The sequence below is a fragment of the Eschscholzia californica genome, unplaced genomic scaffold (genome assembly GCF_041429995.1).
Source record: "Eschscholzia californica isolate CP2 unplaced genomic scaffold, dmEscCali1.0.p SCAF_1, whole genome shotgun sequence".
In the NCBI taxonomy this organism is placed as follows: Eukaryota; Viridiplantae; Streptophyta; class Magnoliopsida; order Ranunculales; family Papaveraceae; genus Eschscholzia; species Eschscholzia californica.
This window is the reverse complement of record NW_028238198.1, coordinates 13,391,879-13,418,085: the sequence shown is the minus strand read 5'-3', so window position 1 is coordinate 13,418,085 and position 26,207 is coordinate 13,391,879. Positions and strand designations below refer to the sequence as shown.

At 37.0% G+C, this 26,207-nt stretch overlaps 3 protein-coding genes and 1 long non-coding RNA gene across 9 annotated transcripts; all 4 read right to left on the bottom strand.

Moving 5' to 3' along the window:
* Window positions 1–50: 50 nt before the first annotated feature.
* LOC147564283 (F-box/kelch-repeat protein At3g06240-like) lies at window positions 51–9,464 on the bottom strand. 2 transcript variants are annotated; one of them, XR_015226695.1, is made up of 4 exons: window positions 8,085–9,464; window positions 7,720–7,935; window positions 1,388–1,502; window positions 51–890 (listed from the first exon to the last, which is right to left on the bottom strand). XR_015226695.1 is itself a non-coding variant. In XM_086644970.1 (3 exons), the coding sequence occupies exon 3, from the start codon at window positions 1,495–1,497 to the stop codon at window positions 214–216; it is 1,284 nt and encodes a 427-aa protein (XP_086501096.1). In that variant the 5' UTR covers window positions 1,498–1,502; window positions 7,720–7,935; window positions 8,085–9,447; the 3' UTR covers window positions 51–213. The 2 variants fall into 2 exon arrangements, 1 of the variants encoding a protein (XP_086501096.1); XM_086644970.1 differs by having other exon boundaries at window positions 51–1,502; window positions 8,085–9,447.
* A 4,630-nt stretch (window positions 9,465–14,094) lies between these two features.
* Window positions 14,095–15,321, bottom strand: LOC147564282 (F-box protein CPR1-like). Its single transcript, XM_086670818.1, has one exon. It carries the CDS (start codon window positions 15,319–15,321, stop codon window positions 14,095–14,097), a length of 1,227 nt encoding a protein of 408 aa, XP_086526944.1.
* Window positions 15,322–20,962: 5,641 nt separating this feature from the next.
* On the bottom strand, window positions 20,963–22,216 carry LOC147564281 (F-box protein CPR1-like). The gene has a single exon (XM_086670721.1). It carries the CDS (start codon window positions 22,214–22,216, stop codon window positions 20,963–20,965), a length of 1,254 nt encoding a protein of 417 aa, XP_086526847.1.
* Window positions 22,217–22,947: 731 nt separating this feature from the next.
* On the bottom strand, window positions 22,948–25,906 carry LOC147564280 (uncharacterized). Of its 5 annotated transcripts, XR_015236819.1 has the most exons (8): window positions 25,856–25,906; window positions 25,703–25,779; window positions 25,170–25,287; window positions 24,789–24,877; window positions 24,567–24,676; window positions 24,163–24,385; window positions 23,516–23,759; window positions 22,948–23,368 (listed from the first exon to the last, which is right to left on the bottom strand). It is a non-coding gene; the product is annotated as an uncharacterized LOC147564280 (long non-coding RNA). The 5 variants fall into 5 exon arrangements; XR_015236818.1 differs by having other exon boundaries at window positions 24,163–24,676; XR_015236822.1 differs by lacking the exon at window positions 24,163–24,385.
* Between the last annotated feature and the right edge of the window lie 301 nt (window positions 25,907–26,207).

The following is a 26,207-nucleotide window of genomic DNA, read 5'->3' as shown; positions in this document are numbered from 1 at the left end:
GTTAACAGCAAGTCAGACGTAGTAAATTACTATCTAATTAGCAAGTCTCAAAGAAGAATAGTTGGTCCTGTCTTATATATTTATCACATATCATGACAAATGAAAAAAACTCAATAAATCTCTAATAGTACAAATATGCATCCATATCAATTCATCAATTATAATTTTTCATTATATACTAACCCTAAGCCTAAGTAAATACAAATTTAAGAGTCAACAAACCAAATTAAGTAAATCGTGCAATGGTCCTCGTTGTCTTTTAACCCTTTTGTCTGATTCTTGCTCCAAATTTGAAGAATGGAGTGAAACTTTCGTTTGACCCTTTTTTTCTTTCTCGGATTCTTGCCCCAAATAAGTTTTAGAATTTAGTGAAACCAAACTCCCGACACAAGTCAATGCTTGAAAAAGTGACGGGAAACTTAGCTTACGAATTGTAGGTTTTTCTTGCTTATGGTCATATAGAAGTAAATCCGTAAAACCTTTCTGTAGTAGCATGTAACCGTTATTGAGAAACTTCAATGGCACGCAATTATTGAATTTGAAACGAGTATCAATGTGGTCTTCAGTAATGGTGAAAACCTTAGTCCAAGAACCATACTCCTTCATAACCCATGCTTCAGTATGATTGCTTCGGATAGTATATAATATGCAGAGATAATCACCCAAAACACCAAGAGCTCCCATTCCCGACAAGGATTTGGCGCTCGATAGCGGTATGGGTACTTGTTTAAATCTCTTCTCAACCATATCAAATGAAAGTAAAACCTTATTGTAGTGTGCTGCTGCATATGGGATTGCCGCCCAATAATGAACCCCATTAAGAAACATAGCAGACCTTTTAGGATTGATCTTGTATGGAATGTTGTCAATGAATTCCCAGGAATTGGAGCCTAAAGTATAGAGCCAGACCTGACTTAAGCGGTTAGGAAGTTCATAAATAACGATAAAATTGTAATCATCAAGCTTGCAATTATAACCGAACCCACATGAGATATTTATACAAACTAATTTGTCATTAATAGGTGGTGGTGGTGGTGGTGGTGGTGGTGGTATTTCTCTAAATTCAGTAGTAGATGGGTTCAAGAGGTAAAACCTAATACCATCACCATCACCATCATCATAATCATAATAATTCTTAGTAGTGTAAGAAACCAAACCATTACAAGAACCAACAAAGTGAAGATTGGATTTAAAAGAGATAAATGGGTAATCGAGCAAACGAAGATGTTTATTAGATGATAAAGAATCATGATCAATGGAGTATAATCTGTTAGTATACTTGTTACTGACAATGAGATTAATTTTGTCTTGTTGAATAGCATTATTATGGTGAATTTTAATAAAATCAGGATCAGAGAATAAAGAGCACCAGGTTTTCGACACTGACCTGAATCGCGAGATAGATTTGATTGGTAAAAACACAAGAATGTCAGTGATAATATCGTCGTGGAGAATCGGCATTGAGTGTCGATATCTTCTTTTAATCATCTTCCTCATTGAAGCTACAGATAAATCAGTTGTGTTAGAAACAGAATTTTAAAGAGAGAGATGGAGACCCAATCTATATACAAATCGGTTTAGATTAGAAATAGAAGTGTCCTTGTAGATTACACTAAGTACGAAGAGGATAATGATAACTTGTTGTCCGAGTCCATGTTGGATAGGGGTTCCGGGCCTCCCACGGACCTAAATCTCACCCCGTGTGTGATTTCTGTGAATGCGCAGAGGAAGTTTCAACCGCAACACCTAATATTCAAAGGGGTTGGGTGAAACTGGTCCGAGTAAACCTCAAAGATAAATCCTGGTTCCGACCCTAGAATCATTCCACTTAAATTTTTTTTTTTTTTTTTTTTGAAACCAAGGGAACAAATTCCATTAATAAGTGATTGAATCACAATGTTTACATGGATGAATTCTTATTTCTCTCCTATGAAAACTTCATGAGAGTTACATACCTTTAAATGCAAAGTGCCTCATGAAGAGAAAGAAATTGGACTAGACACAGACACTGTTGGGATCCTAAAGATCCGAGAAAAAAGACCCTAAAGGTCTGACAAAAGGATCCTAAAGATCCGTGAAAGGAGACCCTAAAGGTCTGACTAAAAGTAAATTACAACAATAATAATTGAAAATACAAATTAAGAAAATACTAAATTTACATCCCCTTCGTTTTCGCTGGAAAACTGCAATTGTCGCCGGAAAACCGCCGTAGGAAAACCACCGTAGGAAAACCACCGTCATCACCGGAAGGAATAATCAACTCAGTTCCCTGTGATTCTGTTAAGATCTTCTCCATAAAATCTTCATTTTTTCTTTGCTAGAGAGACAAATTAACAACTTCGGCCACATCCTTTACCAACTCCAACAAATCTATTATTATTTCCTCCATCAGTTAAGATCTTCCCATCAGACATGGAAACCCTAACACAAACAGTATCATTGATGGAAGGCAAAGACTATTTCACTTCAATTGATACCTAGGAAACCATAATGCAGAGAATATAACTAATGGGAGAGTTGTTGCTAAGCAAATCAATAACGATTTCACTTTAATTCATACCCTGAAAACTCTAACACGAAGAGTATAACTGATCGGAAGGTTGTTTCTAAGCAAATGAAAACCGATTTCACTCCAATTCCTACCTTGGCACCCTTCTCTTCACTGCTATTAAAGTTATTTTTTTTTTTTTTGAGAAGAAGTGATTTCTGCTTGATTGCTTTGGATTACAAAAAGAGAAATTGATGGAGAAAGTAGTGGTGATGGTGTTGGAGGAAATAGGAATAGTGCTTACAGTGAAGAGAGTAAACAATAAACAAACTAAAAAGAGGAAAATCCGGCGAAGGAAGATCCTTCGCCGGAAAAACTAGATCTCAATCTCTTTTTCTCTCTCTAAGAAACGATTATGCAGACCAAATATTAGTGAACCACACCTCTTCCACTTAAATTGTTAGAAGCCAGGAGAAAGGACTTTATGTTGCTCAATTTTTGAGTTGTGTTGGAATTTTTCCACGCAGATGATTTTCATATAAAGATAAGGGTTATTTCCCTAATGGCTCTACTTTGTGACCAACTTCCCACCTGGCCCCCTTCCGTTATAACACCGTTACTCTCTCTCTTCCATTTCTTTTCTCTCTCCTCCAACATGTTTTCTCTCTCTGCCACCTCGTTAAAACCAGCCACATCATCGTCTTCACCGGCAGGGTCGCCGGCTGGCCGACCAAATTTCCGGCCGGCGACCTTAAAACCTTTTTTTCTCTCTCTCTAAAAAAAAAAATTTAAATTTTCTCTCTCTAAACTCCAGCGAAGGGGGTTTCCCTTCGCCGGAGTTTAGAGAGAGAGAGAGGAGAAAATTTAATTTTTTTTTAGAGAGAGAGAAGAGAGAGAAAAAAAAAGTTTGAAGGTCGCCGGCCGAAAATTTGGCCGGCCGGCGACCCTGCCGGTGAAGACGATGGTGTGGCTGGTTTTAACGAGGTGGCAGAGAGAGAAAACATGCTGGAGGAGAGAGAAACGAAAGGGAAGAGAGAGAGTAACGGTGTTATAAGGGAAGGGGATCATATGGGTGTTTCTCGTAAAGTGGGGGGCCAGGCGGGAAGCTGGTCACAAAGTAGGTGGCCATTAGGGAAATAACCCTAAAGATAAACAAATCAAGGACTTACATTTTCCGATTTCCGGTGGTATTGTACCGGACAAAGAATGATTAGAGAGGTCAAGAAAAGGGAGGTTACCTAATAAGCCAATGGAAGTGGAAATTTCTCCAAATAAACTATTATTGCTCAAGGAGAGGTGTCTCATCTCTGTTGCATTGCCGACATTATTTGGGATAAAGCTTGTAAAATTATTCGAACCAAGATTAAGAGTTTTCAATTGTTTGAGCCCAAATAAGGAACTGGGTATTTCTCCTACGAGTGAATTAACCCAAATGGAGAAAACACTCGATAGTTGAAAATTCTTTAGGCTATTGGCAGGTAACTCCCCGGTTAGATAATTCCCTGAAAGATCAAAATGTCGAAGATGACTAAAATTTCCCAACTCTTGAGGAATTCTGCCAGATAATTCATTATTACTTAGATCAATCGTTTGACGGTATCTTAAGTATCCAACTTCAGGTCCTAACTTATGGGAAATCCCATGGACTCAGATTCAAAGAAACTATTGTGTGTTTAAGATTCAGTTGATACCTACCCAGATACAGGAAATTGGATTGGAACCTGTCCAACTCCATTTTACAGAAGAGTTTTCACATACAGAGAATTTGTTTAAAAGAGAAAAAGAGTTTTTTTGTCCGAACTCAAAGTTGAGATTCTTGAGATAAAGAAGAATAACAAAAAAACAGAAAAAGAGATACAGATGTCGAGACGAAGCCATGAATGTGTGTTTGAAGGGGATTGTAGTTGATATATTGGTAATGACATTATTGAAGATATATGTAGAACACAGAGTTTGAAAATGATGTTTGATTATTTAGGGTATGATGATTAACAAATTGTTAAGTTTGTGGTCATCCAATTGGCAATGAGTGGAGAGGACCTATACAATATTTTCTTGATTGCTAGTTACGCTTTCTTTCATGTGACACTATTCTCACACGCCCCCTCACATGTGGCGTGGTTAGCCTAACACATGTCTGTGGACCTAGCTCTGATACCATGTTAAATTTGTGGTCATCCAACTCAAAATCAATTGGCAATGACCTGAGAAGATCTATACATTATATTCTTGATTGCTAGTTACTCACTCTCTCATGTGAGACTATTCTCACACAAATAAATAGCCAATAAGTGAATAGTTAATATTCAATTTTGAATTTCCTGCTTGGTTTTCTCCCTCTGAAGTTCAGACTCAGGTGAAAGATACTTAGAATCTCCATGAAAGATAACATCCAATATAACAAACATTCGTTTAGTTGGAGGATGATAACATCTGTACCCTTTCTGATTTGCAGCGTACCCTACAAATACAGATCTTAATGCCCTTGTAGTTAATTTTGTACGTTGGTGCTCATGAAGATGAACAAATGCTACACACCTAAAGACACAGGGAGGTAAATTTGATACTGTCGGAGAGGTTGTAACATCCGATAGAGCTTGAAAAGGAGTCTTAAACTCAATAGTACTAGAAGATACTCTATTAATTAAATAGGTTGCAGCAAGAAGTGCTTCTCCCCAATAAGATAATGACATATGTGCTTCGATCAACATAGCCTTGATAACTTCTAACAAGTGACGATTCAAATAAGTCTGAAGTTCATGGTCTATATACTCTCCTCCGTTGTCACTACGAAGTATTTGTAGCATGTGAATCCAAATAAGTCTGAAGTTCATGATCCATATACCTCACTTTTAGATTTCATCAAACACACCCAAGTCATCCTAGTACAATCATCAATAAAGGTAACAAACCACCGTGCCCCACCCAGAGTAAGAACCTTAGATGGACTCCAGACATCGGAATGTAAGATCATGATCATAAAAGGAGTTGAACTTTTTATTTAAATTTAACGGAAACGATGCACGATAACTTTTTGCAAGTGCACAAACATCACATGGAAAACTTGAAACATCGCATTTAATAAATAACGATGGAAATAATTTCTTAAGGTAACCGAAGGAGGCATGTCCCGGTCGTCGATGCCATAATCATATTTCATCTTTATTTTTTATTTCAGAATTGCTCACTACTAGTGCCTGACGCAATTTACTAGAGCTTTCAGATACTCAATCCAAGTAATACAACTTTCCTCGCCTAACACCATAACTAATTGTTTGCCTTGTCCGAATATTCTTAAATACACAAAATTCAGGCCAAAAGATGACAACACAAAATAGAGTGGTGGTTATTTCAGACACTGATAATAAATTAGGATCTAAAGATGGGACAACCAGCTATGGTGAAGATGGGTTTTAGAGTTGATGTTATTATAAAGAATGACACTGTAAATATGTTTTTTGGAGTTGATGTTAGTATAAATGATGACCTTGTAAATATGTATAGGAAGTGTGTTGATATCATCATAGGTCATGAGGTGTTTGTCAAAATGACTGAAATATATTTTCTCTGATGGACAATTCTCATGACCGGATACATAGTGGAACACTCCACAATGATTGTAAACATCATTGTGGTCCACTCCAAAAAGTGAGAATGTTAGCATTGGCAAAATGACTCATTAATGTTAAAACCACAAGAGCCATTACAACCGAAATTAGCGAATGAGCAAATCTTGTATGCTGCCATGAGTAGATTATGTGTAAATGATATGGAGGCTATGTAAGTTTAGGCATTGAAAGAAAAATCCTTAGATTGTGATGATTTTTATCTTCATATTTGATCTTGTATTTATACATTGAGAAAATCTTTGATCTTCACCTAAGATAAATCTCTTCCAAATGCTTAATCTCAAACAAGGCTTTAAGTATTTCTCTAGATAACATGTTTACACTTAGACTCAGTTTCGTGAGCTTTGTTGTATTGTCGACATTATTTGGGATCAGACCTATAAAATTATTTCGACCGATGCCAATATCTTCCAAATGTTTAAGCTCAAATGACGCTTTAGGTATTTCCCTTGATAATATGTTTTCTATCAAACTCAGTTTTGTGAGCTATGTTGCATTTCCGACATTATTTGGAATCATACCAAAGAAAACATTTCGAGTAAGATTTAGTTCTTCCAAATGTTCAAGCTCAAACAAAGCTTTAGGTATTTCTCCTGATAATCTGTTTTCGCTCAAACTCTGTTTCGTGAGCTATGAATTGCCAACATTATTTGGGATCAAACCGGTAAAATTGTATCCCATAAGATTAAGTTCTTTCAAATGTTAGAGACCAAACAAGGCTTTAGATATTTCTCCAGACATGTTATTGTTCAAAGAAATGGAGAAAAAAATTAAGTAGATGCAGATTCTTTAGATTATTACCAGGTAACTCGCCGCTTAGATGGTTTGATGAAAGATCAAAGTGTTGAAGACTACTTCAATTTCTCCACTCTTAAGGAATTGTACCAAGAAATTGATTATTACTTAGATCAATTGTCTGAAGGTGTGTTAACAATCCAATTTCAGGTCCTAATTGACAAGAAATCATGTAACGACTAAGATTAAAAGAAACTACATTGAGGTTAAGATTACACATGACACCTTCCCAGTGGCATGGAGTTGTGTAGGACAAGTTCCAACTTGATTTTATGAAATAGTATTGCTCTTTAGATAAGGAAAACCTATTAAAAAGAGAAAAGAGAGCTTTCGCTTCGAAATTCAAAGCAAAGATTGTAGTGAAGGAAACTATTGGTACAGAAAAGAAGAAGAGGAAGAGAATGAGAAGTCTAGATGAAGCCATGAATAATATGTACTAGGGTATGTCTTGTATGCATCATGGAAGATATTACTATAAGTAGAGGGGATTGTAAGTTTGTTTTTTTGGTTCATCTATGCGTGCTCACTAGATAGTAAAAAAGTCTTTAGTCAGTCTAAGTGAAATTATGATTTACTTAAGATTTTAGAGTTGTGATATCAAAACAAATATGATACTTCAAACATTTAGATATATTGACATAGTCAGAACAAATTAGACTCGGAACTTGCTCTGAAGATTAAGCGAAGATGAAGCAAAAGGACGAATGGGATAGGAACCAGAAGAACAAAACCCTACAAATTGGTTTCACAATAAGTTAACCAGTCTAGGTTGGGGGTTTAAATTTGAGCAGTTGAAATGCAACTCACATTGGTTATAGGCGCGAGTACGGTTGAGCAAGTTGAGGTAGAACTCAGGGACCCAAAAATAATTAAATGAAAAATGTTGATTTACGTTCTGTCTCTTGGACTGCTCTAAGCGGGCAATCTTGCTGAACGGGCGTCACCACTTCAGCAGACACATATCTTACTAACACATAGTGGAGCGCCTGCGTTGAAGCTCTTAATCAAGTTTTATTTACTAACCTATAAATAGAATTAACAACATGTCAGACATAGTAAATTAGTAGACAATTTTCAAGTCTGAAGATGAATCATTGGTCCCGTCTTATATCTTTACCACGAGAACATGATTCAGAGCATAAAACTTAGCATGACAAATGATAAAAACTTACTGTATATAATCTCTCATAGTACAAATATGCATTGATATCAATTCGTTCATGGTACAATTGAAGTAAATTGGGCAATGGTCCTCGTCGTCTTTTCACCCTCTCCTTTGATTCAACTTTAAGGAATTGAGTGGACCTTTCTTTCGACCTTTTTTCTCCACTTTTTGCTTCAAATAAGTTGAGGAACTGAGCGAAACTAACGTATCGTCACAAGTCAATGATTGAAAAATTGGTGGGTCACTTAGCTTACGAATTGTAGGCTTTTTTTTCTCATGGTCATATAGAAATAACTCCGTAGAAGCTTTCTGTAATAGTATGTAACCGTTATTGAGACACTTCAACGGGTTCATGTAATTAAAACGACTAAAACTGCTGTGTTCTGTAATGGTAAATACTTTACTCCAAGAACCATACTCCTTCATTACCCATGCTTCAGTTTGATCCTCTGAAATAGCATAAAATATGCAGAGATAGTCTCCTAAAACACCAAAAGCTCCGAACGGTGACAAAGTTTTGTCGACCAATCGCTTGGGCATTGGCACTTGCTTAAATCTCTTATCAACCATATCAAATAAAAGTAAAACCTTATCGAAGTCGTTTGTTTTCGGAATTGCCACCCAATAAAGACCCTCTTTAAGAAATATAGCAGACCTTTCATAATCGATCTCATAAGGAATGTTGGCAATGAAATCCCACGACTTGGAGCCTAAAGTATAGAGCCAGACCTGACTTAAACATTCATCATACGTGTTTTCATAAATAACCATAAAATAGTAATCATCAATCTTGCAATCATAACCGAACCCACAAGAGGGATCACTACGATTAAATCCATCATTAATAGGTGGTGGTGGTGGTAATTCTCTAAACTCTTTAGTAGATGGGTTCAAGAGGTAAAACCTAATACCATCATCATTATCCACAGTAATGTAAGAAACCAAACCCTTACAAGAACCAACAAAGTAAAGATTGAATTTAAAAGAGATGAATGGGTAATCGTTCCAACGAAGAGGTTTATTAGATGATAAGGAATCATGATTGACGGAGTATAATTTTTTAGAATACGGGTGAATGAGAGTGACAATGAGATTAAATTTGTCTTGTTGAATAGAATGATAGTGATGAAGTTTAATAAAATTAGGGTTAGAGAATAGAGAGTACCAAGTTTTAGATACTGACTTGAATCTTAAGATAGTTTTGACTGGTAAAAACACAAGAATGTTGTTCGTGATGACATCTTCGGGGAGAAACGGTCGTTGTCCTTTGATCATCTTGCTGATTGTTACTCAGAAACTACACAATCAGATGCGCGGGGGAGGGAAAGGGAGTTTTAATTAAAGAGATAAAAGAAGAGTAAGACGCGATCTGTATACAATTAGGTTTAGCTGGAAGAACTAGTGAGATATGCAATAACCTAAATCTCCGTTTTTTATTTTTGTAAATTTTTTTTTTGGAAGTCTTATTTATACCCTGATAATACCAATTCAAATAAACCAAAGATTCCATCTTCTCTTGTGAAGAGAACGTGCGACCTTCAGGGCTTTCTGGAGTTTATGTCAACACCTTGGAACCACTTGGGCTACCAATTGTTGACTTTTTTTTTTTTTTTTTTTTTATAAATATTAAGTGATAGTTGACTTAGAAAATGCCGGCTGGTAATTTTAGGTTGTTTTTTCTTTCACTTACTTAATGAAAATCACTTAAAATTGAATTATATTAAGTATAAAAAAAATAAATTATAACTAAGAAATTATTTTTCTATACTTACTTTCTGAATCAAAAAAGACATAAAAGACTTAAACAAAATTTGAAATTACTAAGGCTTCATTTGGGAACGCATATAGCATTTTTCATGAGTTTTTTTTAAGCACTTAAATATAAAGACTTTCTGATAAGCTATTTTGGTCGTTTGGTATATCAAGATGAAAGATCATTTTTTATGGTCAAAATTTAAGGCTGCATTTGGTTAAAAACGAAAAAGACTAAAATTTAAGCTTTTTTTATCTTCAAGTTGACACATGTTTGGACTTCGCAAAATCAGCCCTAGCCAACTATCAAATCAGAACAATTCAACCCAACAAAATTAGCTCTGTAAATCAACCCTGATTCTTCATCTGCATCCGCCAATAAGAAAATCGTTTTTCCAATTCTCTATCTCATATTTCCCTAATTTGACCGTACCACTTCTCGATCCCATCTTCTCTTCGTTCAATCTCAACAAGGCTCCGATACCAATTGTTAGTACTAAAAGTTCGCGGAAGCTATCAAACATATCCTTGAAGTTGATCCGACTACGAAAATTAATCGAAAAGCTAAGTAAAAAAACTAAATATGTAAACAGAATTAACGAGGTTCGGCTTAAAGCCTACGTCCTCGGGCGAACATGAAAACTTTATTAAAGGATAGATGAAGACGACTTAGACAACTCGTAAGTTCGTCCCAAGATGGTACCGTATAGAAATTAACCTTCTATACTAGATCTTCGGCGATCGAAAAATTAAACACCGCTCAAAACAATGAATAAACTTTCTCTCTCACTTGCTCTCACTCTATGTTGAATAGTTGTTTGTGTTGTGTTGTTGTGTATTTTACCAATACTCAAACCCCCCTATATATAACATTGATAACTGACTTCAATTTTGAGTTTTGAGCAGTTTCCAAATTTTGAGTAGTTTCCAATTTTGAGTCCAATTTGGAAATCCAATTTAGAATTGGATTCTTACCAAACCGACTTCCAATTTGAGTCTCACCACCGAATCTCACAATTCTCAACCTCATACACAATTTGATATACTTCATATTTTGGACAAACACCAGCTCTACTCCTTGTAAGATATATCTGCTTCTTGTAACTTCATCCGATTGTGTCATATGACCATGGCGGCCTACGTACCCTTTTACAAGATCAAGCCTACCGTAGTTCTACCAACCCTTCACATAAAATTTACCTTGTCGCCATTACGCCTTTTCGGGCAACTTAACACGAGTCAATTTGTAGCAATTTCAGGCAATGTTGAAACTTGCTACACGTCACCACTTTAGTCAACATGTCCGCGGGATTCTCATTTGTGTGAACCTTCATGAGAGAAACATCACCTTCCTCTACGACATCTCGTACGAAGTGATACCTGACATCGATATGCTTAGTACGAGCATGGTGAACTTGATTCTTCGTCAAGTGGATCGCACTTTGACTATCACACCATACATCTACGAACTTCTGCTTAATCCTTAGATCATCCAGAAGACCTCATAACCACAATGCTTCCTTCACACCCTCGGCCATAGCCATATACTCGGCCTCCGTAGTAGATAACCCAACTGTAGATTGTAACATCGATCGCCAACTAACTGGAGCACCATGTACCCTAAATACATAACCAGTAGTAGATCGTCTTCTATCTAGATCGTCAGCATAATCTGAGTCAACATAACCGCTTACTTGACACGTGTCTCCACCAAAGTATAACCCGTATCAACAGTACCCTTCAAGTACCTCATGAACCACTTCACAGCTTCCCAATGTGGCTTCCCCGGGTTTGCCATAAACCTACTAACCACACTGTCCGCCTGTGAAATATCTGGACGAGTACACACAATATCGTACATCAAACTGGCAATTGCACTAGCATACGGTACACGATCCATATGATCCTTCTCCACCGTAGTAGTAGGAGATTGTCTTCCCGAGAGCCTGAAGTGTGGTGCCAAAGGTGTTGACACCACCTTCACATTCTGCATCCCGAATCGAGAGACTACTCGTTCGATGTAACCTTTCTGACTCAAGTACAGTTTCTTTACTTGACCGCTCTCTCTTAAGTGCAGAGCCCATGTCTTTCATCTCAAACTCTTGACTGAGTTGAGATTTCAACTTATCTATCTCCACCATGCTTCGAGAAGCAATGAGCATGTCATCCACATACAAAAGGATATAAATAAATTCACCTTCGCGAAGCTTCTTGATGTAAACACAACAATCATAGTCACTTTTGCGAAAACCATGCTTTAGCATGAAAAAATTAAATCGTTTGTACCATTGGTGAGGGGATTATTTCAATCCGTAAAGAGACTTCCTCAAACGAGATACTTAATTTTCTTTACCCTCAACCCTGTATCCCTCAGGTTGAGCCATATAAATTTCTTCTTCCAAATCTCCGTGAAAGAAGGCGGTTTTAACTTCGAGTTGTTTTAGCGCAAGATCACTTTGAGCAACAATACTCAATAGCACCCGAATAGAAGTATGTTTCACGACCGGGGAGAAAATCTCATTGTAGTCGACCCCTTCTTTCTGTGCATAACTCTTGGCCACTAGTCTTTCCTTATACGTTGTACCCTTGATCTCGGAAGAATCCTCTCTCTTCTTGTACACCCATTTACAACCAATACCAGACTTACCTTCGGGCAATGGGACAACCTCCAATGTCTTGTTCTTGTGAAGAGACTCCATCTCTTCTTGCATAGCAACCAACCAACTCTCTCTTTCCTCTGCGATAATAGCTTATTGAAGGTGACCGGCTCGTCGTCTTCCACCGAGAGTGCATATTCAACCAGATTTTCCTGCCCGTAATGGCTAAGAGGTTTGTCTGACCCTAACCTCTGTACCAGCTTATATAACCGTTTCGGCCTAGTGTGTACCGAAACATCCTGCTGTTGTTGTTGTAAAGCTTGTGTACCGACTCCTTGAACCTCCTCATGATCGTGTCCATCAATTTCCTCATCCTGAGTACTATCCTGAGACTCCACCTGATCATGATTCCTAGAAACACGTTGGTCTTCAGCTTCTACTTCCACTACTTGAGCTTTAGTAGACCCAATATCACCACAACTAGGCACCGTAGCTTTCGCCATAGCTACAATAGATGATTCATCAAACACCAGGTCTCTGCTGATTACAAACTTCTTGTCTTCTGTACACCATAGTCGATAACCCTTGACTCTTGTAGCATATCCTAAGAAAATTGCTTTCTTTGCTCTATTATCAAGTTTATTACCTTTAACATGGTAATAGGTCGTACAACCCAAGACCCTAAGTCTCCCCTAATCTGCATGTTCACCTGACCACACCTTGTAAGGTATGCCGCCATCTAAAGAAGAATGTGGAGACCTATTCACAATATAACATGTCGTAGCAACAGATTCTACCCACCATTTTACGCCTAATCCCGAATCGGAGCGCATACATCTAGCCTTCTCAAGTAGTGTACGGTTCAATCTCTCTGCGACTCCATTCTGTTGAGGTGTGTTTACTACTGTCTAGTGCCTCACAATGTCTTCCTGATTACAAAACTCCTTCAATGGCCCATCCGTGTACTCGATCCCATTATCCGATCTTAAAGTCTTCAGCTTTCGACCAGTTTTTTTCTCAATCATTTCTTTACACACCAGGAACGTGTTAAATACCTCATTCTTATGCTTCAGAAAATAAAGCTAGAAAAATCTTGAATGATCATCAACGAATGTAACAAAATACCTGAAACCACCCTTGGAAGGTAACTTTGCCGGTCCCAAGACATCGGTATGTACGTAGTCTAATACCTCTCTGCTCCTGTGCTTGCTTAAGAAGAACATCACTCCGTGTGCCTTCCCGAACACACAATGCTCACAAAACTCCATGCAAGGCTTCTTCATGTCCTTCAACAAGCCTTTCTCGCACATCAAAGATAAAACCTTTTCTGACATATTGAAGGAGTTGAAGGAGTCGAAGGAGATTTACGTAGTCTAGAAATAGAGAGTCCTCTTGAGATATCACTAATTGTCCAACTCATCAATATTTGATTTTCAACCAATAGAAATCGGGTCTTCTATATCTTCTAAATAACTAATTATTTATTTACAAAAATAACTATGCCACATGAGTAAATAAGACCTTTTCCATTTGAGACACAAAAAACTGAGGATCTCTATTTGTGCCACGTGAGAGTGAAAATCTCAATTAGAACTTGATACATAGGATAAATAGAGATTTTTTTAAATTTTGCATTAGAGATGCTCTAATCAAATACAAATTTAAGAGTCAACGAAACAATTGAAGTAAATTGGGCAATGGTCGTTGTCGTCTTTTCACCATCTCCTTTGATTCTTGCTCCAACTTTAAGGAATTGAGTGGAATTTTCTCTCGACCTTTTTTCTCTGATTCTTGCTCCAAATAAGTTGAGGAACCGAGTGAAACTAACGTATTGTTACAAGTCAATGCTTGAAAAATTGGCAGGTTAATTAGCTTGCGAATTGTAGGCTTTTCTTTCTCATGGGCATATAGAAGTAACTCCGTGGAACCTTTCTGTAATAGTATGTAACCGTTACTGAGACACTTCAACGGTTTCATGTAATTTAAACGAGACAAACTGTCGTTAATGGTGAATACTTTACTCCAAGACCCATACTCCTTCATTATCCATGCTTCAGTTTGATCCTCCGAAATAGCATAAAATACGCAGAGATAGTCTCCTAAAATACCAAGAGCTCCCATTGGTGACAAACATTCCACGAGCAATAGCTTGGGCGTTGGCACTTGCTTAAATCTCTTATCAACCATATCAAATAAAAGTAAAACATAAATGTCGTTTGGCTTCGGATATGCCACCCAATAAAGACCCTCTTTAAGAAATATAGCAGACCTTTCATAATCGATCTCGTAAGGAATGTTCGCAATGAAATCCCACGACTTGGAGCCTAAAGTATAGAGCCAGACCTGACTTAAATATTCATACCGGTTTTCATAAATTACCATAAAATAGTAATCATCAATCTTGCAATTATAACCGAACCCACAAGAGGGATTCTTACGATTTAATCTATCATTAATAGGTGGTGGTGGTATTTCTGTAAATTCAGTAGTAGATGGGTTCAAGAGGTAAAACCTAGTACCATCACCATCATAATCATTATCCTCAGTAATGTAAGAAACCAAACCATTACAAGAACCAACAAAGTAAAGACCCGATTTAAGAGAGATGAATGGGTAATCGTCCCAACGGAGATGTTTATTAGATGATAAAGAATCATGATCAATGGAGTATAATCTATTAGTAATCCTGTGACTGGCAATGAGATTAAATTTGTCTTGTTGAATAGCATGATTATGGTGAAGTTTAATAAAATCAGGGTCAGAAAATAGAGAATACCAGGTTTTAGATACTGACTTGAATCTGAAGACAGATTTGGGTGGTAAAAGCACAATGATGTTGTATGTGATGACATGGTCGGGGAGAATCGGGGATTGTCTTTTGATCATCTTTCTCATTGTTGCTCAGAAATTACACAATCAGATGCATGGGAGAGGGAAAAGGGAGTTTCAAAGAGATTTGAAGAGTAGGACCCAATCTGTATACAAGTAGCTAGGTTTAGCTCTAGGTTGTTTTTGATATCAGCACCGACCTAAATCTCACGCACACCCACATGTGAGATATCTGTCAAAGCTGGCCATAGTTTCCGCAACAACACAAAATCTGCGTAGGGAGTATGAGAGCATGTCCAACCCCAGCCGGGCTGAGGCCATAAATTCAAATTTATGGCCTCAGCCCCCCGCTCCAAGCCCAGCCGTTTGGAGCGGAGGCTGGGGCTCCTCATTCAGTCGCCCCTAACATTAGGGGCGACTGAATGGAGGCCCCAAGTGACCGTTGGGACGGTCACTTGGGGGACAGATCTGGCCGTTGGTTTATCCAACGGCCAGATCTGTTTGTTTTTATTTATTTATTTTTAAATAATTAAAAATAATTAAAAAATTATAAATAACTTAAAAATCAAAATACATTTTTTGTAATTCTAATTAGTTTTAATTTTTTTTTAAATTCTAGAAAAACATAAATATTAGTAATTAAAATACATCCCACCAAATGTCGGTCCCCGAATATATTTTTTTTCGAAAAATAGTTCAAACACGTATTTTATATATACATAAAATCACACACGTTTTTCGCACACCAACTAAAAGTGCACACACGCGTTTCCCACATGAACAAATTTTCGGCCTCAAGAGAGGCTGGGGCTGGAGCTGAATTTTAGAGGCTGAGCTGAGGCCAATAATTTTAGGTGAAAAAGTGGTTTTTTCGGCCTAAGACAGGCTGGGATTGGACTTGCTCTGACAATTTAGAGGGTGTTTGACAATTTAGAGGGTGTTTGACAATTCAGAGGGTGTTTGATTGTTAAAAAATGAAAATCACTTCTAATAGTGTTAAAACAAATACAAAAAAATAAACTCCAACAAAGAAATTATTTTTTTGCACTGACTTTCTAAGTGTCAAAAAAGACATAAAATACCTAAGTAAAATTTAAAATTACTAAGATTTCATTTGGGAACGCATATAGCTTTTTTTATGAGTTTTTTTTCAGCACTTAGATATAAGGGCTTTATGATAAGCTATCTTGGTCTTTGGTATGTCAAGATGAAAGATTTTTTTTTTTATGTTCAAAAATTTAAGGTGGCATTTGGTTAAAAACGAAAGACATTAAAATTAAGCTTTTTTTATCTTCAAATTGACACATGTACGGATTTCTCAAAATCAACCCTAGCCAACTGTCAAATCAGAACAATTCAACCCAACAAAGTTAGCTCTGCAAATCAACCTTGATGAATAGTGCTCAGGAAATTCACTTCACCCCAAAGGGCATCCGGGATTTGGGATTTGCGCTCAACCCTCGTCCACGTAAATTCTAAACCATCACAAATTTATTTAATTACCTATTTAATTTATTTATTGCAGCATCAGAAATCCACGTGTGGATCGCACGTACAAAGTAAAGATAAAGGAAAATATCTAAGTTTTTCTACTATTTAGTTTCTCTTCTTTTAACTAAAGAGTGGCGGGACTCGTGATGATACACAAAATGCTCAGTAGCTGAATATCGTCAATAAGTCAAGAAAAGACTAAAAAATCCAATGGGTCAAGTTGTCTCAAGGCAACAGGACCTCGGAGCCCAAAAATGTTTGTCACCTAAACACAAAATCTGGAGGTCGGAGATCATCTTAGGAGCACCAACCCTGCCCTGTTTGAAATACATTCAGGTCTGCTCTGGGATTCTCGAGAAGAGCTGGGGGTCTACGTAAGCAAGACCGGTGCCTTAAATCCTGAACATGGGAGGCAGAATTGCGCCACACGCTTACCAACTTAATCCCTATTATCAAAGATCTCAATGGGACAAGATCTTAAGTACTTAAGTAACTTGGGTTTCAAGATGCAATGCGAGCAATTTTTTGGATAGGACAATTGATGAAGAAGATCATCAAATCCGGACGATTTAGGGGTCGTAGTGTTTAGTTAGAAACCAACTACGATCGTCAAATTACGTAGTATTCGCGGCTAACTTCGACCGGATCCTACACCAAGTTACACATAAGAATGTCTATTTGATCGGATGATATGACTAGTGGAAATGAGACATATAATCATGGAAGAGTCCTATAAACATGTCTCATAGGACAAAAATAAGTTTAGGCAAAGATAACACAAAAGGCCCAAAAGAGGGGTTTTGGGCTGGGGGCAAAAGGGGAACCTTTTGGGCCCAGATTGTGGCCGGTCAGATCTGCCCAATTTGGGTAGGTTTGGACGGCCACAACTTAAGGAAAGTGCAAAATAGAAATTAGTTTCTATTTTCGACTATTTCCTTAATCTTATTCAAAAAGGACTTTTTAAGAATCTAATTAGGGTTGGGCTCTAACTTAGAACTCTATATAAGGTCTCTTAGGGACTTGAATAAGGTGTGGAATTTCTCAAGAAGCTTTCTTACTCTACAACATCAAGTAGAGAAGAGAAAGTGAGCTAATTCTCAAGCTATCTAACTAGTCAATAAAGAAGAAGGTGTTCTTCGTATCAAACCACCATTGGAGTTCTAGCTAGCTACAAGGTGGGAGATCAAGTAGATCATTCAGGTGTCTTGAGTAGAGGAGCAACACGTGGGGCTCTTGGTCTTCGCATTCGATTGGAGAGGTTCGAGGGAAAAACTAGCGATTAAGGTAATCCTAAACTCTTAGTTAATTATTAGCTTATGCATGATAATCTTGGGACCTACTAGTGTTAGACATGAGATGTCTGAGATTCCGCTTAGAACACTAGTGAAAGACAACAGAACCCAACACAAGAGTCTTCACAGGAGGAAACATAACTTAAAGATCTATCAACTCTCGGTAGGATATCTGGCAAAGATCCTAGAACAAAGGAACTTTTAGATATCTAAGATACGAGATAAACTAAAAAAAAAACCCCTCAATCTCCTAATTATCGAAGAGTTGTCTTAATCCCGAATGATGGATCTAAGCCGCTTCATCCACACTGTTCATCTACAGTCGGTCCAAAGCAGCCTATAAAAAGGCATCGAATCACCTCGAAGAACATATGTTCCACAAGGTTCACTCAATATTCAATTCTTTAACTGCAAAAAGCAATCTGAATGTCTTGAGCGCCAGAGAGGTTTCCGAACTCTTTGCAGATTTTTTTCCCAGATTTCCTGGAGCATGAGTGGGAATCGAAGAGCAAGAATCATTCATTCAGACGTCATTCAACGTCAAGTCTCTTATTTCTGACTGATATAAGACTGACTAATTTTTACATCAACACCACCTACTTTATAATCTTCTCCTCATTTCCATTATCTAAAAATAAGTTTTCACTTTCCATCTCCCATTTACTGATCGGACTTTGAAAGCGCTGGAAAATATCGCTGGAGTTGCTACTCATTCAAGGTATGGGCATCATCTTCTTTTAACTTCAATATTTGTATCTCTATCTTGTTTCTTCCATGCTTTTGTGTTTTAATGAAGTTTTATCAAATAAATGTTAGAGTTCGTTTGATACGTGGGAAAATAAGTTGAGAAAGTGGTTTTCATAAGAAAATCAGACTTTCTGCTGTTTGAGTGGACAATAAAAATGTGAAAAGTGATTTCTCATAGAAAATAAAGTGGGAAAAGAGCTTAATAAATTTACCAATAAAAACATTGTAAAACCCAATTCCCACCCACTCCTTCGTAAAAGCACGCTCCCTCTCCTCCAATCCACCGTTCTCTCTATTTCGAAGAAGCTCTATACCTCTCTCCCTCTCTCATAATCTGCCTCTATATATCTCTCTATCATCTCTGTACTGATTAGAATTGGGAAGATTAAAAAGGGAGCCATGTTTGTCGATCAAGGTTATATGAATGTGATAAAATGATGTACTTGTGGTTTAATTAGTAATGGTGGAAGAAACCAGTGAATAGATGATGGAGGTATTGTCAAGGGGATTGAAGAGAGTAAGAGTGAGATGGGTAGACGGTTAAAGAGAAAGAAAGATGAAATTGGTTCTTGCTTGGTCTCTCGACTGGGCAAATTCCTAGAGAGAGGGAGAGAATGATAAAGACGATTAGAGACAGAGAATGATGAAGACGGTTGGAGAGAGAGAGAGAAAGAGAGAGAGAGAGAGAGAGAGAGAGAGAGAGAGAGAGAGAGAAAGAGAGAGTGATGAAGGTTACATGTGGTTTAGTTATTATTAGTTTCAACCACCCTCTCTCACACTGACTGATCTCTCCCTTCGGCAGCTTCATTACCCCCAACATGAACCCTTAATTTTCGAAATTGAAAATCCTAAGCTTTAAATTAAAATCCTAAAGGCCCAAATGTGAAATTGGAAGATTGATTGAAAATTGAAACCAATGTGAAACCTTACTTCATTATTTTTGTTTTGATTGAAGATGGATTGAGACCCAAATCTGAAAACTGAATACCCTAGAATGGGAATCATTAGGGTTTTTGGAAGAAGATGTTGACGAAACTTAAATTTAAAGGCACCCTCTTTATTTGGTGAATAAAAGAAGAATCCATGATATTTTAAAGGCACTCAGTTCTCTACAACTCTATCAAACACTTAAAATTTAATTAACATAAGAAAAAACTTGGTTTTCTTTCCCATTAGAAAAAAAAAAATTTGATTTCTTACTCAGACTTTCAAACGTATCAAACGGACCCTTAGTTCTAATTGCTTTTTCTAAATGTTTTACTATATCGTCAGTAAAAGAAGAGGTTCTCATGGAGGTTGAAAGAAGCTTCAGATTTGTTTTAATGGTGATTTAGGGAAATAAATAATCAATCAGTGATCAGTTAATATTCAATCTTGAGCCACGATGAAAAATTATTGCTTAGGTGAGACTTAAGAGAGATATGTACAAGAGAAATGCAGCACATGCTATATGGCCCGAAAATGGAGGCTGACTGCAACCCTGAAGCGGAAGTGACTGCTATATAGTTGTAAACTTTAACTTGGCATGAAGAATGTGAGACATTGTGCCATAGTTTATAAAAATGTGATGTGCTTTGAATAATTGCAGTAAAATTGATATTAGATTCTAAAATTAGTGAGGAAGACATTCAGTTGCGGAGAAGAGAGAAGATGGAATGAAAAATTCTATTCATCCCTCCATTTGGTCCTTCCCCAACCTTCCACCTGATGTGGTGACATATCACTTGAGCGTGGAACAAATGGAGAGAGTATATACTCAAGTGATAAGAGGAGTAATAAGAGTGCGGCATCCTTAGATTTCATTGTTTTCTATTTCTTAGTTCAGTTTTGAGTTGTAAGAGTATGGTTTACTTGATTTCTTAGACTTGCCTTTTTTATTTCTTTCTTTGTAAGGGTCTGGCCCCTAAATCCCGTTGACAATTTCAAATAAAAAAATATACTCAAGTGGTATGTCGCCACATCAGGCGGAGGGTTGGGGGAGAGACCAAATTGAAGGATGAATAGAACTTTTGAAAACTCATACAATCTCTGATAGTAGTACAAATGTGCATAAATATCAATTCATCAAAAATATAATTAAAAAACATGGTTCACTTAAGACATAAAAGTGAACTTAATAGAAAGTTGAGGCACGCTAAATACTAATTGTATGCCTAAGTAAATACAAATTTTAAGAGTCAACGAAACAACTGAAGTAAATTGGGCAATGGTCCCCGTCGTCTTTTGACCCTCTCTTCTGATTCTTGCTCCAAATTTAAGGAATCAAGTGGAACTTTCTTTCGAACTTTTTTCTCCACTTCTTGCTCCAAATAAGTTGAGGAACTGAGTGAAACTAACGTATCGTCACAAGTTAATGATTGAAAAATCGGCGGGTCACTTAGCTTACAAATTGTAGGCTTTTTTTTCTCATGGGCATATAGAAATAACTCTGTAGAACCTTTCTGTAATAGTATGTAACCGTTACTGAGACACTTCAAAGGTTTCATGAAATTAATGAATTTGAAATGACTTAAGTCTAGGGTAATGGTGAATACTTTACTCCAAGAACCATACTCCTTCATTACCCATGCTTCAGTTTGATCCTCTGAAATAGCATAAAATATGCAGAGATAGTCTCCTAAAACACCAAAAGCTCCGAACGGTGACAAAGTTTTGACAATCAATAGCTTGGGTATTGGCACTTGTTTAAATCTCTTATCAACCATATCAAATAAAAGTAAAACATAATCATAGTCTGTTCTCGATCGCACAGGATGTGGAGTTGCCAACCAATAAAGATCCCCATTAACAAACATACCAGACCTTTCAGGATAGAACTCGTAACCAATGTTCTGAATGAATTCCCACGACTTGGAACTTAAACTATAGAGCCAGACCTGACTTAAGGGGTTTGGATGTTCATAAATAAGCATAAAATTGTAATCATCAAGCTTGTAATTATAACTGAAACCACATGAGATATTTATACAAATTAATTTATCATTAATAGGTGATGGTGGTGGTGGTATTTCTCTAAGTTCAGTAGTAGATGGGTTCAAGAGGTAAAACCTAATACCACCATCATCATAACTCGTAGTCGTGTAAGAAACCAAACCATTACAAGAACCAACTAGGTGAAGCTCGGAATTATTAAAAGAGATGAATGGGTAATCGGTCCAACGAAGAGGTTTATTAGACGATAAGGAATCATGATCAATGGAGTATAATCTGTTAGTATACTCGTGACTGACAATGAGATTAAATTTGTCATGTTGAATAGCATGATAATGATGAAGTTTAATAAAATCTGGGTCAGAGAATTGAGAGTACCAGGTTTTAGATACTGACTTGAATCTTATGATAGATTTGACTGGTAAAAGCACAAGGATGCTGTTGGTAATGACATCGTCGGGGAGAATAGGGATTGAGCGTCGATGTCTTCCTTTGATCATCTCTCTCACTGGTATTTAGAAACTACACATTCAATCAGATGTGTGAGAAAGATAGAAATAGGTTTAGCCAGAAATAGAAGTTTCCTAGTTGATTACACTAGGAACAGGTTACTATGATTTTGTTCTCAAAGTCTACGTACGTGGGACAGGGAGGCCAACAAATTTCCAGCCTCCCACATAGGGGTGGGATTGGGGCCTCGTCCACTGACCATTGGCTGACTCTCTCAGCGGGTGGACTCTTGAGGTTTAATAAAATTTGGGACCTACTTCTCATCTTATGAGAGAGTCCCCTCTCTGTTAAAGCTCGTTAAATATTTCGTATTTATCTAATTCTAAGAGGGGTTGAGTGAAAATAATAGAGAGTTGTCCCCTTAAAAAACTGGTGTACATATAAAAAATTTAATTATTTTGGTTGTCCACATAAGACAGTTGTTCATATAAAAAAAACGGTTGTCTACGTATTGGTCACCTTTACTTTATCCAAGACAAATAACATAACAATAACACGTCGATTGAAATAAACAATAGGCCGTTACATAAAAAATTGAAGCCGTTACAAAAACCCCGTTGCTAATAAATTTGTAACGGCTATAGGCCGTTATAAAAAGTCTTTTTGTAACGGCTTAAAGAAGGAAACCCGTTACAAATGGATTTTTTATAACGGCTTGAGAGGGTTAAGCCGTTACAAATAACTGATTATAAAAATAAAAAAGAAAATCAAATCTGTGAAATCAAGCACTGTTTTCCCTGTTTGAACATAAAAAAACAACACAAACTAGATAACTTAATCTAATACAATAAATCAAACAGAAAAAGAAAAACCACTTCAGAGGAACCCAAGACTGGAGTCATCGGTGAACCTAGTAGCTTTATCACCAGAAAAAACAAAACTCTGTCAATCTCAAGTACTAAAACCATAAAATCTCTGCTTTGTCACCAGAAGGAGTTATTCTGGTGCCCGATACCAACGAGTAACAACATACTTAGTCATAAAATCAGTTTCAGAAGTCGTCCTAGCCAACCCAATGCAAAATTCCCAAGCTTAAGGTCGCAATCAGCATTTAGAAATAACTTGCTCGGCTTAAGATCACGATGTAAGACATTTGCAGAGTGCACATATCTAAGTCCACCTAGTAACTGATAGAGAAAATACTGCAGAAACCATTGTTGAAACAAAAGCATGTCAATAACGTGCAATATGATTCGAAAAACAATTATAACAAACAATAACTACATAACGGAATATTTCATATAACCCTTAAAGATACACAAGAGAAAAAAAAATCGGTATTGTCAAACCTGACAATGGACATCTGTTAATGGCTGGTTGGAGCGTATAATCTGATGAAGATCAGTATCCATTAGCTCATAAACAATGTACACATCATTGGAGCGTTCCTTCTGTGGAGGCCTATTTTTGTGATCCATGTGACGTAGAAGCTTAATTTCTCGCAATGTCCTTTTTGCATCTATGCTATTGTCAAATGCATTTTCTATCTTCTTAATTGCAACTTCTTCTTTTGTATCTGAATTCATAGCAGAACTGGAAAAATTGAAGACATATTAGATATACGAGATGACAAATGTATCTTAATATTTCCCTACAGAAAAGAAAAAAAAAGAATAACTTAGCTGTTGGACCTAACAGAAAATGCTAATTTAAGGCATACAAATGTGACAGTAATCATTAATCGTAGAAGGGGATTACCCACCCATAAGGATAATAGATAAGAATTACAACATTTTGAACTTCACGACCAGCCTAGGTTATAATACCTAACAATAACATACTGTTCAAGAAACTATATCTTAGCGTACAAGTGTACTTAACCAGTCTTAACTCTTAAGTTGTGTTCACGTGTGAATGTTAAGCGGATCTTCCGACTGATCCAAATTAAGAGAGAGCAGTAATGCAGTCGACCTAGTACCCTTCTAAAAAAAATTACCTTGTCACTACTCACCTCCTTCCTTGCAGCTCCTTTTGGAGCAGCTCTCACCAATCTCTTGGCTATACTTTGTACAACAACCAAAACCACTATCATCTAATTAGGAAATCAAGGTCGTAAGTAAATATAGCTAAACGATTTCTTTTTCGTTTTTTGTTTAAACTTGGAAGACTGAAATTTCGACTGTAGCTGAAGTTTTGGTATTAGAAAAGCTGTTATTTGCCTGTCAATGAATCAACATAAGCTGGTTGGAAAGCAATAGTATTTGGTAGCATCTTTCTGCCTGCTATGAGCTCCATAATATCAAGTTAAAACACTAAAATATAATGAACACAGTAATTCATTAAAGCAAGCATTACTCACACGTCAATACCTACTATTACCTTTTTGGTTAAGTGACGTACCATAGACGGGTTTGTTGGAGTTGAAGAGCACTATCCTTGCATATGAGCTGAAGATAGTCATCTTGGACTAGGTACTTTCTTCAGGGTGCCACTTGATACTGCATCCAACACTTTAAGCCAACAAAATATAATATTTCAGCTTAAAAAAATCTTTAAAAAATTAACATGTACAAACCTAGATCACAAGTTTGGAAGAACTGGTAAGAAGAGCTGACTAGTTACCTTGGTTTTTGTACAGATGACAATATCTGGCCACTTAGAACACAATCTGGTGTACAGACAGCTCCAAAAGCTCGTGCAACATCTTGTGACTGCAGGAAATAAAAGATACCTACTTGTTAAGTTGATATAGGTAAGTAACTAGAGCAACAAAGATATTAATTTCCAACTCAGTAAAATGCCAGATCTTGGATCCAACAGGGAAGTAAAGTGTTTCATGGAAAGATTTCATAAAGTGTTGAATTAACTACAAGTTAACATCAGAAATATCATCTCATTTTTTCATGAAGTGCGAATAAACTTAAAGACATCCACCACGGAGACGAAGAACAAGGTGAAGGGTTGACTCCTTCTGGATGTTGTAGTAATATAGAGTTCGCCTACCTTCAAGCGGTTTCCCAGCAAATATTAGTCTCTGTTGATCCAGTAGAATCCCCTCCTTGTATTCAACTTTAGCTTGCACATCATCTATGGTGTCTGAACTTTCCATGAGAAAAAGAAACTACAAGATTTGATATTCCAGCATCAAAATTCTTGAGAGTTCAACCAATAAATGAAATAAGAAAAACAAAACTAATCCATGAAAAAAAAAAAAAAAACATCAATGAAATATTGAAAACCTAATTTCAACCACTGATTAAGTTGAAACTTCAAACATCAAGGAAGATTCAAGGTAAAACCCTCACGAGAATCTTTGTTGTTGTTGGAATCAAATAAACCCTAAAATCTTTCACAGATTTACACATCAAAGTGGTTAGAAATTGAAGATTTCTCTATGAATTTCATCAACCTAAACCTTCATTCAGATTTCAAAACCTTTGTTGTTGCTCACTTCCCATCAAAGTGGTTAGAAATTGAAGAAATAAAAAATAACTAAAGTGGTTACAGATTGACACAAGAATGAGAGAAGATCTTACCACAAATCAGAGAGAGCGAGAGAGAGACAACGAATGAGAGTCTGCTTTGCTTGGCTCCTTCGCTGTTGTCGATTTGACTGATAGACCAGAGATAGAGAACGAATCAGACTCAAAGATAAAGTCGAACAGAAACAAAGATGAGAGAGATCTTACCAGAGTTTGAGAGAGTGAAGGAGAATGAGCTTAGACTGAAGGAAAACGACGGAGAGAAAAAATAATGATGGAGGGTCTGTTTTCTAATTTAGGGCTTCCAACAATTATAACGGCCCACCACGCAAAAGCCGTTACGAAAAGAGTTAATTGTATCGGCAGGGCAGCCGTTATAACAAAAGTTTTAGGCGCAAATGTGTGCCGCCATTAATTCAGATTTATAACGGCTTCAACGAAACCGTGGCAAAAGCTTTATCTGTAACGGCTTTGAGGGAAGCCGTTACAAATGTGACGTTTTCTTGTAGTGTGATGACATCGTCGGGGAGAATAGGGATTGAGCGTCGATGTCTTCCTT

What these genes read in the sequence shown, in the direction of transcription:
- LOC147564283 (XM_086644970.1), bottom strand. Translation starts at nt 1,497, where the DNA reads ATGAGGAAGATGATTAAAAGAAGATATCGACACTCAATGCCGATTCTC.
- LOC147564282 (XM_086670818.1), bottom strand. Translation starts at nt 15,321, where the DNA reads ATGAGAAAGATGATCAAAAGACAATCCCCGATTCTCCCCGACCATGTC.
- LOC147564281 (XM_086670721.1), bottom strand. Translation starts at nt 22,216, where the DNA reads ATGATCAAAGGAAGACATCGACGCTCAATCCCTATTCTCCCCGACGAT.